Source organism: Myotis yumanensis, unplaced genomic scaffold (genome assembly GCF_028538775.1).
Source record: "Myotis yumanensis isolate MYYU_CA2020_CCGP unplaced genomic scaffold, mMyoYum1.0.hap1 SCAF_6, whole genome shotgun sequence".
Classification (NCBI taxonomy): domain Eukaryota; kingdom Metazoa; phylum Chordata; class Mammalia; order Chiroptera; family Vespertilionidae; genus Myotis; species Myotis yumanensis.
The window spans coordinates 30,909,506-30,926,452 of NW_027223757.1; the positions used below are offsets into that span (position 1 = coordinate 30,909,506).

At 36.3% G+C, this 16,947-nt stretch overlaps 1 protein-coding gene across 8 annotated transcripts in view; it reads left to right on the top strand.

Moving 5' to 3' along the window:
* Window positions 1–16,947, top strand: part of GRM1 (glutamate metabotropic receptor 1) — a 313,949-nt gene that overhangs the window by 208,238 nt on the left and 88,764 nt on the right. For all 8 annotated transcript variants that reach the window (XM_070417848.1, XM_070417849.1, XM_070417850.1 and 5 more), the window contains one exon: window positions 14,050–14,285. In XM_070417848.1, coding sequence (XP_070273949.1) covers window positions 14,050–14,285 — 236 coding nt within the window. The remainder of the gene's footprint in view (window positions 1–14,049; window positions 14,286–16,947) is intronic.

Genomic DNA, 16,947 nt, shown 5'->3' on the forward strand with positions numbered 1-16,947 from the left:
GATAGGCTTTTTGTCTTGCATTATTCCTTCTCTGATATTAAATTTATGTTACCTGGTTTCTTTTTGTTTACATTTATCTGGTGTACTCTTTTTTAAAAAAGTATTTTTCTGTATTAATTATATTTTTTCAATTACATATCTGGTGTACTGTTATACATCTTTTAATTTTCAACTTTTCTGAAAAAAATTTATTGTAGGTGGGTCTGATAGGTCTAGCATAGTGTCAAGCTTTCTTTGGAATCTAATTCATTATGTAATTTTGATTATAATTCATGAGTTAAACCAATATTTCTTTTATTGAAGTAGCAGATATATTTAGTCAAATTTCTGCCATAATATTGCTTTATTTATTTTATACTTTTAAAAGCCTTTCACTAGGTATTTATTTTCTCTGCTTCATTAGTGTGCATGTGCATTTGTGGATGTGTGTGTATGGTTCTGATATTTAGAAAAGCTTTCATTATTATTCTAGGGAATTGATTTTATGTTTTACTTTAAAATATACTTATTTTTCAAGTATAATATTAACACATGAAAATACACAAAATGTCACAGCAAAGGTCAGTGAATTTTCACAAAGTGGAAACACCTATTAATCATTGCCGAGGTAAGCAAATTTAATACCAGCAGCACCCACAAAGGCTCCTATGACCTCTCCCACTTGCTACCACAATTTATTCTTTTTTTTTTTTTTTAAATCCTCACCCAAGGATATTTTTCCATTGATTTCTTAGGGAGAGTGGAACAGAGAGGGAAAGATAGAGAGAAATATTGATGTGAGAGAAACACATAGCTTGGTTACCTCCTGCACGAGCCCTGACTGGGACCTGGGCTGCTAAAGAGCTTGCAACTGAGGTACATGCCCTTGACCAGAATCGAACCTGGGCCCCTTCAGTCTGCAGGCTGACGCTCTATCCACTGAGCCAAACCAGCTAGGGCCCATACTTCATTCTTAAACATAACTACGATTCTGACTTTTAAAACTATAGGTTATGTTTGCCTTTTTGGAACTGTATATAATTTAAATTATATAGAAGTTACTCTTTTGTTATTAATCAATATTATGTTTATGAGATTCATCTATTTTATTGCACATAGAATAATTTGCTTATTCCCATTGATCTGTAGTTTTCACTTGTATGACTATAACACCATTTATCTCTTTTCCTTTGATCAACATTTAGGTTGATTACAGTTATTGGTTGTTAGAAACACTTATGCTGTAAGCATTCTTGTCCATGTATGATGGTGTACTAGTACATATGTACACATTTCAGTGTAGTGTAAACTATTTGCATAGTGCACCCTATATTCAGATGTGGGATTTTCTGTATATTTTGTTGATAACTTTTATCAATTAAGGTAAATATTATTTATAGTTAAATCATGCATTTTCTTTACCTCCATTTACTTAGAAGTTTAAGTTTCTAATGTCCAAATATTTGGAGATAAATTAGTTATTTAAAAATTTTTAATTTACAGTGCCCAGAGAATGTATTAACTTTTGAAATGTGCTCACACTAGCCTTATTGACTAGTTCAGGTTAATTTTTAAAATTTAATTATTAATTCTATGTATGCCATAGAAACATGTCCTCCTCTTTTGTTGCACATAAGACGCTACATGCTCATTAGATCAACCATGTTAATTGCGCTAATATTTTCCAAACTCCTACACACTTCTCTCAATTATTACTAGTGTGATCTAGTAATAATTGAGAGAAGTGTGTTAAACAAAAAGAGAAATTCATACAGAGAAGGTAGATTTTTTCCTAGTTTATAGTGTATTTTTATGGTATATTATTTGGTACATAAATTTAGAATTATTGTATCTTCTAAGTATACTGACTCCCCTTATTCCTGATAATGACTTATAACTGAATGTAAATTGCTATCTTACATTAATATAGCATCCTATACTTTGCTTTGATTAGTCTTTATTTACGCTCCTTTATTATTATTAACATTTGATAATCATATTTTAAGTAGATCTATTATAAACAAGATATAACTGTTTGAGTTTTATTTGTTGTTTTTATCCAATTGAAAATCTGTCTTTTTTTACCTGATGAATTTAGTTGTAATTGCTGATATATTTGGAATTAATGCCATCATCTAATTTTATGCTTGCTATTTCACTCTATCTTTTCAATGTTTTTCCTCCATCCTAATTTCCTGCCTTCTATTGGGTAGTTTAGGAGTTGATCTCTCAAAGAGTATTTAATTTTGTTCTTACCATTTTTCCAAGAGTAGGATCCTTGACCCCTTTGCTTTCAACCATTTTTATATCACTTTGTTTTTTTGAATTTCTGATAGCATAGAGCTAGGTTTTTAAATCTAGTTTTAGAATAATTACCTTTTAAAAGTGAAGTTTAATTCATTTGTGGATTTGATATTAGTTTAATACTCTGGCGTGTGTGTGTGTGTGTGTGTGTGCACGCGCGCGTGTGTGCGCACGCACGTGCATTATTATGAGCTTCAACTTTTAGATGAGGATTCAGAGTTCTCTAGATTTTTAACAGTATATTTAAATATTGGCTTCCAATAGCATTTCTTTTGCATTCTAGGGGTTTGTAGTAATCTTAGGTCAACTTTTGAAAATAATTTCTGTGCTTATGGCTCTTGTACCATATAGGATATATAAATTCACACATTATACAAGTGACTGCGACTTTCTCTGATGTTTTTCAATCCTAATTCCTGGGCTGACTTCAAGTTTCCTCAGTCTGGTAGGCCACTCTTTAAGCCCCACCCCAATGGATTCTGCAGCCCATCAATCTCCTAGCTGGATCCTGACTTTGCAGTTCATGAAACCATCTGTCATATCACAGGTGGATATTAGAACCCATTTCCAGTTCTCTAGGGCCTCCTTTATGGAGGCCAAACCCTGTGGGCTGCTGTTCCATTACTTCATGCTTATTGTTTGGATTCGATCCCTCTTACCGTTTTCTAGCTCCTGGGAATTCCTTTTTGTTATTTGGCTATATTTTATTCTGTATTTCTAGGTAATTGTAGTAAGAGTGATATATGTATCAACTTAGTTGACCTCATTTAGGACATTTTATCAAATTTTTAAAAATAATTCTTTTAATGTAAAAAATCAGGAGTAGTTTGAACCATTAGGATGATATAAATTAGAGAGTAGAGTAATTTGCATTGGGTTGTTAAGAGAGTTCATTTATGAAGTTACTAAATTATTGGCTTCACTTTTGAAAAACCACAAATTGTTGTGCTTTGACCTTTTGTTCATGTAAGCAAAATAAATTAGTTTAATAAAAAAAAAGATCCTGACAGCTTGGCTTGCATCTCAGAATATAAGACAGCAGCATGGAAAAATTAGCTCTCCATATGTGTACTGATAACTTTCCCACGACTGTGGACATCATATGCTCATTTCTCAGTCCTTCTTTGTCTCTTCCTTCCTCTGTTCTTTCCTTTCTTCCACAAATAGTTACTGAGAACACAGAGTTATATTATCTGTAGCATTGATGAATTATTCTTTTGCCTATAGCCTCTCATCTGGGAGTTCCACTTTAATCATCCAGTGACCCTGTAATGCCAGAAATTGCCCAGAATAAAAACAATTTCTGAGAATAACTCAAGATCTTCATTACTCATTCATTCTTTACTTTCATTTTACAAACCTCTCACTGATTACTATTCATGATACCTATTGCTCTGCCTCCATGTATACTTTATGCCCTTTTCCCACGTGACATTAAATCAAGTGGGTATCTACTGTCTTTCATCAAGGAGTGCACATAGGCCTCACTTCCAGTCCATGGTCTCAAAGTGGAGCTCTCCTTTTAACCCCAGGACTGCTGCAGAACCAGAGGACAATAAGAGATAAATGGTAATGGAAACTTCAATGTTGAGGTGGAGTCTGTTGGATAAGCTCACTTTTAACTCTAGTGAAGTAAAAAGCTAAAGCTTCTAATTCTATTCAAACCTCGAAGAATTTAAGCTCTAAATGGGTCAGTTGTGACCTAGTCTTTGTGGAATTCTATAGCCAATAGGTTACTATAACACAAGATGATTTAGGAGCCATATCAAGTTCCCTCAGAACATGATTTTAAGATTTTTCTGAGTGGCACTTGGGATATCTCTGTGACTTGAACAGTGAGGTATTTCTGGACTCATAATTTCAGAGAAAATAGGGCATATTGCATGAGGTGCAAGTAAGAGCTGTGACTTGCCCTAAGCTCTGATGGTCTTACTGGTTTCTCCAGGGTCTCTCATTAGTTTAGGTAATTACAATGAGACCACCTTCTCATTAAAAAATATTCTTTTTCCATAACAAGAACTTTAAAAAACTGAAAATACTTAAAATTTTAAGATATATTAGAGAATAATAGTAAAATATATGGTAGACAGTTGAAAAATGGAAAAATATTTATCCAAGTATTTTCTATTCTGATAAATGTAAAGAAAGATTTTGAGCCTATATTTCTGTCACAGGTGGGAAATGTTCAGTCGCAGCTGCTTCTTCCTACCTCAGGACCTTTGCATGAGCTGCCTAAAGTCTCTTCCCTCTGATGCTCACATGGTTCATGTCTTGTACACAGCTCAGGTCTCAGCTTAAGTGTCATCTTTTCAGAGATGCTTCCCTGCCCACCCAGTGCTTCCCCTGGCCACCTGATGTAAAATATACTTCTCTTTATCCTTAACACTTGATTCTTTTAAAAACCCTCTACCTAATCTACATCACCATGAGGTAATTTTTATTATTATTATTTGCTCCTTTAATATCTCCTTTCCTCCCTCACTCTACATATGAATGCATATGCCTGGTAATATTTGCTAGATACCAGACATTGTGCATCTTACCTTGTTGAGTACTCATATTTTGTATTTCTAAAAATATTCTTGAGCTAGTTCTTGGAGGAGATGAAGTTTCTTAAAAATAATTTGGTCCTTTTGCATCTTACATTTGGCTTTGCTAGACAAGACCAGAGTCACAGGGCTGATTTTTAGTCTAGGGCTGATTTTTCCTGACTATTGAGACAAGACCCTTCTAAGGACTTGAGCCAATTCCTTGTGAAACAGGAGCTTTTCCATTCTGCCTACTGGAAATAGCTACTATTCTTAACTCTCTGTCCTCTCCAGGCATGATTCCCTCAAATCCTTTTGGTTGGTTGTTTCCCCAGCCTTAGGTAATTTTATCACATGCGTGGGCTCTGTGATATTCAACTGAATACTTTAGGGAGAAGCACTGTAGACTGTTCACTCTTTGCAGCTCTCCTCACTCCAGTATTTTGCCTTGTGAACTCTGGCCAACCTTGATTTCTGCTGGCTCCAGCTCCATCCACTTGACTCAGTGAATCCACTAGACTGTGCCTGAGTCATTTCTTCCCACTCCTTCTCCCCATGCTGTGCCATGATTTGGAAACATCTAGGCAGTAAGCACAAAAAATTGCAGGGCTCGCTTAACAGCGATCACTGTCCTTCATTGCCTGATGGAAAGTGTCTCTGGAGGCATTGTTTTATGTATTTTGTCCAGTGTTTTAGTTGTTTCATACTGAAGAATATATTTGGTACTTGTTACTCTGTCTTGGCTGGAAGGGGAAATCCAACTTATGAATTTAAATGAGAGTGGAGACATTTCTTATCTTATTCATTAATGCCTTCTCAGGACCTGAAAGTTGTTGGCCCTAAGTAGGATATCAGTGAATATTTGTTAAATGAAAGAATGCAAAAAATTAGAATCTATTAATATTGCATTGTGATTTAATTTTGAATCATTAAAGAACAAATCCAGATTTGTTCTTTATTGACTAAAAATGTACTCTAAATGAATTACATATAATGTAAAATTAAAAGTACCATACATATATATAGTATTTTTATATTCATTTTTATGTTATTAGAATAATTTACTAAGTCCCAGATACAACTCAACTCATTACTTTATCAAGAAGAACAACTCAATCCTAAAGTATACATAAGTGCACATGTCCGATTCTAATGCAGTGCTTCAATTTTTGTTCCAAAATTCAAATAACTGCAGGAAAAACTACAAATCTGTTTTTTAATTAATAGTATTTGTTAGGCTATCAGTGCTACTGTCAGGTTTTTGGGGGTGTTTTATAGTTTTTTATGTTTCTTATGTAATTATCTACTCTTGAGGGGAACAAGTAAAATGATCCAAATGTGTAAACCATGTAAAAATAGCTTTCAGAAAGGATAACCATTTATTTAAAAAAGTAGCTCTTAATTTCTATTATAGATATTTTAGAACCAAACAAAATTTATTTAAATCACCTTCATCTCATCTAACGTGTCAGAAGTTCACAACTACTCTCGAATTTCAGAGAAAACTTCCCAGCACATTCTAGCTAGTGCTATGCTGCTAAATGTTTAACAACTGACTCTCTTACAAAATGAAACAAACAGAACAATAAAGCCTTGATCTGTAGTGTTTGCTCATTGTTATAGGTTGGATTGCGCCCTCTGAAAAGATACCTTGAATTCCTAATCCCCAGCACCTCAGAATGTGGCCTTATTTGGAAATGGAATTGTTACAAGTGTCGTTAGTTAAAATGAAGTCAGACTGGAGTAAGCAGGCCTTTAATCCAACAGGATTGATATCCTAACCAGTGGAGAAGAGACATGGGCACAGACACAAGCAGGGGAGCCCAATGTGACAACAGGGACAGGGATTGGACTGGTGCAGCTGCATGCTACAGAGGGCCGCGGATTGGTGGCTACCAGCAGAAACTCAGAAAAGCGAGGGATTCTCCCTGAAGTCTCAGAGACAGCATGGCCCTGCTGGCAGCCTGATTTCAAACTTTTAGCCTCCAGAACAGAATATACCTCTGTTGTTTTCAGCCACCTAGATTGTGGTGCTTTGTTGTGGAATCTGATGTACCCATAAAATAAATACTCTCATTATGGCCAGTTTCAATGTATCAACATAATGTGACAATGCATAGCCGGGAAAAGATACTAACAGTTTTGCCAGCTGATATGAACCTCCTCCTGCATACACTGATTATAGTATTCTACATAAATTTTTGAACAAAAATTAGTTGACAGAGTTTTTATCCATTAATTAATTCATCTAACAAATATATAATGAACAACTAACATGAGCCAAAAACTGTTATAAGTTCTGGTGTTATAGAAGTGAACAAAAACAATAAGAATCTCTCAGTTTATGTAAAACTTTAATTTTACTAAAAGACAGAAAACATATTTTTTAATATGTTCTATTGATTTGAGAGAGAGAGAGAGAGAGGGAGGGAGAAGGATAGATAGAAACATCAATGAGAGAGGAACATCATCTATTGGCTGCCTCCTGCATGCCCCTTACTGGGGATTGAGCCTGCAATCTGGGCATGTGCCCTGACCGGGAATCAAATCAGCGACCTCTTGGTTTCTGGGTCAACACTCAACTGCTGAGTCACACCGGCCAGGCCAGAAAACATATTTATATGGATTATCAAATAGTGATAGGTTTTAAGGAGAAAAAAGGAGTAGAGGGATAGAGAGAAGGGACACAATTTTAAATTTAAAAAGCACCTACTGAGAATGTAATATTTCAGCAGACATGAAGGAAGTGAAAGAATGAGCCATGTAAAATACCCAAGTGAAGAGAATTCCAGGCATAGAGAACAGCCAGTTCAAAAAGCTTAAGGCCAGGGCACCTGTCCCTGACTCACGAGGAATAGCGAGGGGTGGCTAGAGCAGAGCAAAGAGTAGAAGAGCAGAGATAAGAGAGTGCAGGGCCTTTTTAAAGCCCACTGAAGGGCTTTGGATGAAGTGGAAAGGCATTAGTGGGTTTCAAGCAGAGGAATGCAAGGATCTGATTTATGCTTTAATCAGAATCCTCTAGCTCCTTATTGCATTCTTTTTCTAATGGGTCTCTTGCTTCCCTTCAGTTGGTCCTTAACAATTATCTGGTATAATGCAGCCTCTCACTTGGATGGCATAGGGACCTGGAAAATAAAGGTTCAAAGGCAGTAAAACAGTCATGATTTTAAAACGACATGTAAAGAATGATAATTTAGATTTGTAAAATTTTACACTAAGGAATGAAGCTGCCACAGCCTTCCAACAAAATAAAAGTCTCTACTTGGTAGTCCTGGCTCCATTTATCAAAAGCATTACGATGGGGTTTCTGAGGGGTCCCTTTTTTGAACTGTTGTAATACCATTGTCTTTACCTTACCAATTCCTAAGACACAAAGGTAGAGACCTTCTTGAACAGTGCTTATCAAACTCTCTCTCTTCTTTTTTTAAAAAAAATTTCTCAATCTAGTGTGAAATTGTATTTTGGTAAAATACAATAAAGATAAAGTACTAAATAATCAAATATAGCATAAGATCATGCAGAATACAAGCCCAAAGTTGTAGTACTAGATTGAACATAAATCTCATTTCAGTAAATATAATAGAATTTAAAAAAAGGACACAAGAATTACAAAAACTATACCCATTGTTTTTGAAAGTGTGTGCATAGGTGATAGGCAGAGAAAATTCATCTATAATAAATTTTAGATGTTCCATAATTGTAAATAAGCTAAAAAGTTATAAATGAAGTAGGTGTTCCCCATATTAAATGCCTGTGCACTTTGCACAAACATCATGGGTATCAATGTTTACATATCGTAAATAAATATGAATTTATTATATTATCTAATCTTGGTTAGATTAACAATATTTTCATAGGGTTATGCATATGTAAACTACTTTGTTATTTTATTTTCATAACATTCCTCATGGAATAACCACCTTCACAGAAGTCTGTGGATGAAAATGAAAGCTGAGATATCATAAAATTTCAGCAATTATGGGGCATTCATTTTAAATTTTGAGCCAACAAGTAAAGTAAGTGATGCTGCATTTTCAAAAGTCATCTCCAATATTTTATCAGTAGCCAGTTCCAATAATTTATGGCATGGGTTAGCTCAATTTAAATTATCTTTTTTTTTATTGTTGACAGTATTACAGATGCCCCTCATCCTCCCCCTTTGCCCTCAGGGTGCATTAATTTCTTATATGAGAATTTTTAAATTGAATAATACATTTAATAATATTCCATCTGCTATGGACTGAATTGTGTCTTGCATCCCAATTCATATGTTGAAGTCCCAATCTCCAATGTGGCTATTTAGAGATAAGACCTTTGAATAAGGTAATTAAGGCTAAATGAAGTCATAAGGTGGGACCCTAATCCAATAGGATTAATGTCCTTATAAGAAAAAGAAAGCAAGAGAGAGTTTGTTCCCTCTCTCACACACTGTGTGTGGGGGTGGGGTGGGGGTGGAGTGCGCACCAGGAAAGCCATGTAAGGACATGGTCTGCAAGCCAAGAAGAGAGCACTCACCAAAAGCAATCAGTTGGGAGCCTGATCTTGGACATTTTCCAGAGCTGTGAGAAAATAAATTTCTGTCATTAAAGCCACCAGTCGACAGCATTTTGTTATGGCAGCCCAAGGAGACTAAGGCAGTCAAATTCATAGTGTTTGCTGCCAACACTTTGCAGATGATAATACCAAGATGTGATAACAATCTATAAAAAAAAACCTTTTTTTTTCAGATTTTCTAGCTTTTAATTGTGCCCTTTGATATCAGCTTCTAATTGTAAAAGATGGAATTCTTGCTTTTCATGGAAATATAAAGATCATTAAATATTTCACTCTTCTATCTCCCTCTTTACCTATGTAACTGCAACTCATCCTTTAAGCCTCATCTTCGATGTCACTTCTCTCTCCTTGGAGAGAATCTCCCTTGACATGAGACCTTGCCCCTTTTCTGTGCTCCTGTAACCTGTCTTTCTTTCCTTTCAGTCTTTGCAACTCTCTGTGGCTACTGTGTATTCAGTGGCCAGACTTCCCACCTCTGTATTAGTCTTGACGATAGGGGCTTTGCCTGTATATTTTAGCAATGTATTTTCAGTAAGCGAAATGCCTAATTCATGCAAGATTCTTAGTAAATAAACATTGAGTGAATAAAGCCAGTCTGAGTTATTATTGAAAACGCTGCCATTCTCTCCATAAAATTTTCCACAATTGACATTGCCTGACTTAAATTATATTATGCTACATTTCTTCAACCTTTGTAAATATGATTAGCATTGTAATTTACAGAATGTGTGCTTCATTACATAAGGTTTTGAAAATATTCTTTTTATTATGCTTTTCTTTTCCCCTTAGTTATATCGTAATCCTAGAATACTTTCAAAGTATTATAGTTTCATTATCAGGTAAACACAATTACTTAATCTCATAACAAATCAAATTGCTTTACTCCCTCAATTGTAATTCTTTTAATTGAATGTAAATGTGTTTTTATAAAATGTTTCTGAACAATTTTTAAATGAATACTGTTGTATTTCTGTTTCTTACTATTGATTTGCTTATTAAATTACTTTAACTGATATGATACAAAAGTAGCACTCATGCAGCTCCTGTCAAGTTATAATTGGTAGCATCAGAAATAATGATTTCCTGTTGTTAATATCAGAATTTATTAAGTAGGAGAAGTATTATTATTCATGTTTGGATGGTGATGTTTGGAAAGATTAGAACAATGATTTCATAGGAAAGGAAGAACAGCCTTGTGAAAGAGTTGGTCCATATACTGTAAATGTTGTGGAGGGGATAGGAAATAAAGAGTTGTAATTTTGTGAAGAATACTTAGGAGATGCAGCTTTCTGGTAACTGTTCACCCCGTTCATCCATATTATGCAATTTTATTTCCAGACCTCAGAAAGGAAAAAGAACTAATAATTGGGAAACAGATGGAACAGCAGAAGCTGTGAGAGGCTATGAATGGGCCTCCTAGAGAGTTCAGCACTGCTCGCGGCTGGTCAGCACCCAGCACAGCAGGATTCACTCCACTCCCAGGGCCAGCAGGTGGCTGCAGGTCATCTCTGGTCAAGCACAGTTTATTCCACTGTCACCATCACCAGTAAAAGAAAAATCCTACCCCAGGTATCAGGCAAGCTGCTGGATCTCTCTTTACAAGTGTGCTTCACAGGGAGTTCACAAACCAATATCCTTGTTAAAAAATCTCAGTAAAACTAAACAGAGAGAATCCTTCAAAAATTTCTGTACATACATCTGACAAATTGAGGTAGACAAAATAATTAAAAATTTTAAAACCCAGGAGTTGTTTTATGGACATTTCTCAGCAATTTTTTATCTTTATTTCAAAAGAGATGCACCATATAAGTATATGTGTTGACAATATATATATATATATGTATATATATATATATATATATATATATATATATATATATAAAGATATTTACCAACTAATTGTAGTTGAATATTTTCTCTATTACATCTGGTTCTACTTGATTGTATGTCCTCTCAGATTTAACACCAACTCTAATTTTGAAAAAGGGGTCATCTACAGTGAGGAGGAAGGATTTTGACCAATTGCAAAGGGGACTTGGGGTCCCACCCCACTAAACCATATGACTTTTATAATTATCTATATTCATAAACGAAGGTTTACTCCTGTGATGTGCTTCTCTCTGTGGATGGGCAAAAAAAACAGAAAGTCACATCCTACTTCTAGTGCTCACATGTGATACATGCTTTTATAAACTGAGAATAGATTTTTTAAAAAGAAATGCATATAAACATTTTAAAAGTCTCATTTTGTACACTTTAAAAATTGTGGATTTCTTGTTCAGACTACGAACGCACACATCTCATATAATATTAAACCTTGGGGAAAAACACATTTCAAGCCCAAACTTTGTGTCAAAAAGTAATTCTTTCTTCAAGTTATGTCACCTTGATTTTAAATATATACTCTTAGGCAGAATTCTTGAAAGCCTAACTGGTTTTATTTTTACCCTTCTTTTCAGCATGACATGAACTGTAGCTGAGGTCTTCAAATTGCTGTAGATGTAGTTATGATATAAATGTGAATAAATCTGAATAATTAAAGTACTTCGAAGTTTTCTAAGCACACTGAGTATGTAGAAAGATAAAAGAGTTTGTCTTTATTTCTTTTGATCAATTTGACAGGCCATGATATTCAGTGATGGTGAGTAGAGAGAACTTGCCAGAAAAATACTCAAGTCATTTACCACAAGGGAACAGAGAGAGTGGCCTTGTTAAAATAGGTTCACAACACCTAGAGGACTTCCTGCAGCCTTTCGGCTAACATTCCTAGGTTAGGATTTATGCCTGTACCCACATCTCCTGCACTGTTCTCTCTAGGTTCTGGCCTTACTGACTCTAAATCCCTCGACCTAGCCATGCTCATTCCTCTGTATTAGATAATCTACCAGGAACCTTCTATGCCAACCTTCCCCCTCCCCCTTCACTGGACTAATCCTTTGAATCTCAGGTCAGACATCACTTTCTTAGGAAATCCATTTCTAATTACTCTGCTCCCACCCACACTCACATACATACATACATACATATATACATACATATATATATACATACACACCAGACTAAGTTAAGTCCCTAAGCCCCTTCTCCCTATAGTACTGGTCACTTCTCCTTTCCCTACATAGCATTTGTAATTCTTGTTTAGTGTGTGTTTTCTGCACAAGTCTGTAACAGTAGGAGCAAAAGACAGCATGTCTCATTCTCAATTGAATTCTGAGCCTAGCAGAGCACCTGGCACATAGTGGGTATTATGTGTTTTCTGAAGAAAGAAAAGACGGAAGGAAGGAAAGGAAGGAAGGAAGGAAGGAAGGAAGGAAGGAAGGAAGGAAGGAAGGAAGGAAGGAAGGAAGGAAGGGAGGGAGGGAGGGAGGGAGGGAGGGAAGGAGGGAGGAAGGAAAGAAGGAAGGAAAGAATGGTGGATACATTTCCCCTTTCTTAGAGCATTTATTTTCAAAAACATGTCATTGTAAATTCTTTCTCTGTCCCTTTGAGATATAAAATTTCTCTCAGCTTTTTGCAAGTTTCATAACAGAGAAATTTCCTTTTCAAGTGACCTGGGAGCCATCCCTATAAAACTTAATCACCAAAAATGATAGCAAACGTCTATTCCCTAGTTTCTGTGGGAAGGTGGGAACCTAACTTAGATAAGTGGCAATTACCAAATACAGATGGCTAATCACATTGACCAAGCTCCCCTCACAATCCCCCAGCAAATTCTCACTAGCTCATCCCAGCACTTAAAAGCCCTCCCATATTTTGTTCTAGCAGATTGCATTCAGAGTTTTGGCCTATTGGAATCGTCTTGAATAAAGTCTTCTTTGCCTATTTCACTCTATTCAGTGCAATTTTTCTTTGACACCCTCTTGGAAAGGGATCACGACCCCTCACATGAGGGTTGGCCTGGCTTCTATGTACCCTTGAATTAAATTGGAGTTACATTATTCATTGCAGATGTGAACATTCTAGAAGGTGAACAAATAAAAATTCAAAACCACTGAATAAAATATCAGTGAATTCCCATATAATGAACAGGAGGAATAATTTATTTTGAGGAGAGAGATTGTTTTCTTTTATTGCTATTATTTTGAAATAGCACCAGGAGGGGGAAAGCATTGATCATTTCTAAGCAATGCAAATGTAAACAATGTCTAGGAGCAAAATCTGTGCTTGTCATGTTTCTGAGCTAAATCAATATTCTATCTCATGTAATGCAGCTACTATAATGGTCTGGATGGCAACCTTGAAACTTTGCTGAGTCGAGTCGTGTTTCCTGGTGGTCTGGCTAGGAACTGGTGGGCTTTGGGATCTAGTGGTAAAGAGCACTGGGCTTAGAGCCAGGCTGCCTGGCTAGTAGCCTGGTTTCACTTCGGTCTCAGAACATCTCCTGACTCAGTAAAAGTGAGTAGCATAGCATCTGATGACTAGTATATGCTCAATAAATATTAGTTCTTATAATTGTTACTATCAGCATCTTCATCATCACTTTCACTGTTTTGAAAATTAAGCAAGATTATTATGATTTCACAACTTTGTGCTCTATGCCAAACAAATGTCATTGATGGGTAGCGATGCTGGCTTAAACTAGACTCTAGCCTTGCTGAATTGTTTCATTCATGAACAACTCTGAGCTCTATTTGTGAGATGTTTATCTTTCTCTTTCCCCACCCCAACCCCTGATTTCTTTTAGTGATGGATGGGCAGATAGAGATGAAGTCATTGAAGGTTATGAGGTGGAAGCCAACGGGGGAATCACGATAAAGCTGCAGTCTCCAGAGGTCAGGTCGTTTGATGATTATTTCCTGAAACTAAGGCTGGACACTAATACGAGGAATCCTTGGTTCCCTGAGTTCTGGCAACACCGGTTCCAGTGCCGCCTACCAGGACACCTTCTGGAAAATCCCAACTTTAAGAGAATCTGCACAGGTAACTCATGTTCACAAAATCACAACCTAGAGGTGTGGTCGTCTCTTATGACCCCATCACAGCTTGCTGAATGAGAGTTATAATGTGCTAAGGCTGGCGATGCAAAGACTAAATTGCCATATTAATTTATAAAATAGCTGGAGTGAGGAGAGAGTGTGTGTGTTGCCCCAGAGATCATGTTTCTATATTCTGGAAAGAACTGCTTTGGTCTCTGGTGGGGCAAATGACAAGAAGATGTAACATCAGTAAAGGAAAAGCGAACTGAGAATTCAGGTATTCCAGAGGGAAGAAATTTTATAGCAGGCATGCTTAGGATATATATATATATATATATATATATATATATATATATATAGCATTAGTTTGATCCTTTTTTTTCTTCTTTATGAATTGCTTCAATATACAAGTCAGGAGAAGATGAAATAACGCCACCCAGGGCCACACCACCAGCATGGGTATATGTGGGCATAGGTGGCAAGAAACTCTGCACCCTCATTTGTAAACTGGAATGACGATACAAGTTGGAGCTTCTTGTGCCTTGCTTCCTGGCACATTGTTCCAGGTCTTTCAGGGGCTAGGTGCACTGCACACAATGCCCTCTTCATCCCTGACCTCCCCCCAAAACGACTATAATTTATATGTCTTAACATGCTAACTTTTATGAATATTATCGTTACTGCATAGAGACATTGTTATTGTTATTGTCCCCTGTCCATGCTGCAAAGATAGATTATCCTTGATCTACCTTGGGGCCATTCAAAGCCAGTCGTCTATACTAGGTTGATAACATACGATGATGTACAGAAATGGCCAAATTTATATTGTAGCATAGTTGTATAACATGTATTTCCTTTCACTAGGCTGAGGAGATATTATTCAGAGAAGTCTAGAACCCATCTATACATACAACCCTCATGCATAACAATGTATACAGGAGAGAGAGAGAGAGAGAGAGAGAGAGAGAGAGAGAGAGAGAGAGAGAAGAGAGAGTAGGGAAGGGAAGGGAAGGGAAGGGAAGGGAGTCTACGATGCCAGACCTAGAAATGTGTTTTGGCTTGCTTTCTGGGCAAGTCAAAACACATTATACACATGATATAGAGATAAATCATAACCAAAGACAGTGAGATTTTATAAGAAAAGAAGATGGCTAATTACATGAAATATTTCTAGTGTTAATAATATTCACACTTTGACATTAGAAATTATTTAAAACACCCATCTATTTAACTTCTGTGATATATGTCTGACTTGCCAAGGTTCAGCAGGGTTCACTGAGAAACTGTCTGCTGTGCATGTATTTTCAGTCAATCATGATTATTAGAGCATCCTCAGTGTGGCTTCTTGGGAGGCTGAGAGCCAGGAAGTGGGGAAGAGAGGTGCCGAACAGCTAACCCATTTCCACACATGAATCTCAACTGACTTCTCCTTTCTCTCAACTAATAGGCCAACAGAAATTAAAAACTCGAATGAACCAATAAAGTACCTAGTGCCTTCACCTTATTTGCAAAAAATAAAGACATTGAGGGTGGATTTGGCAACAGTTTCCTTAGGTGCATGTCATTAATTTCAGTGATGGAATTCAAATGCATACCTCCTCAATGCCACAATGCTTGACTTAGTATTTAGTAATATATAATTTTTATTGTTCTCTAAATTTCCTCTAATAAATTTTGTTTTCAATCTTAAACTGTGAGATCTTTAAAGATCGATAGCACTTGCAAACCTCATAGAATCTTGTACAACATTTATTGAAATCTCAGTCATTTCTTAGTAGCCAACTAATGAGTTAATTTATATTCTCTCAGTGTACGAATGCAATGAGTCACTTTAAAGAAAATAAAAGTTAAGGACTCTTATTTTTAAAATAAAATATTTTTCATTCATTCACCATAATTTATTGAGTACCTAATAAGTGCAAGGCTTTATTCTAGGAGATGGAAATGCAGAAAACAAACAAAGCAAAAAAAGTGAGATCAATAATCTTACATTTAAGGCTGGGAAATAAATAGTAAACAAAAATAAATTTAAAAATATACATTCTTCAGTTGATCCAAAGAGCATTGGAGAAGTAAAGAATGAGGATTGGGAGGTTGGATAGAGAGATTGCAGTAGAGAATGACCATAAAACATCTCCGTGAGAAGGTGACATTTGATTGCAGATGTGGAGGCTGTGAGGGTGTGAGCCATGTGAACACCGGGGACGGGCATCTCAAGCAAGGGGAGTAGAGAATAAAAAGAAGCACCGCATGCCTGGCTTAGCGGAACAGTAAGGAGCCCAGGCAGGTTGGAGCCAGTGAGTAGGCAGAGGAGTAGGAGGTAAATCAGAGAGGCACAGAAGGGTACAGATCCTGCAGGACTTAACTGGATTTTGTGAGGATTTTCTGAGGATTTGTTCTTAGTGAGGTGGAAATCATTGGAAGTTTAAGCACAGCAGAGACATGGTTGCCAGCTTTTTCTGAAGAAAAAATATCATCCTTTCTGTAGTTTTTAAACTTTAACAGAGGGGTAAAGGCAGAAGGAAGAAGCACATTGAAAAAGCCACTAAATAAGGCAGGTAAGAATGGGGCCATGGTATTGGCAAGCGTGATGGAGAGAGGTGGCTGAAATCTGAGTAAATTTTGAACAAAAGCTGAGGGGATTTGCTGACAGAATTGTCAAGAAT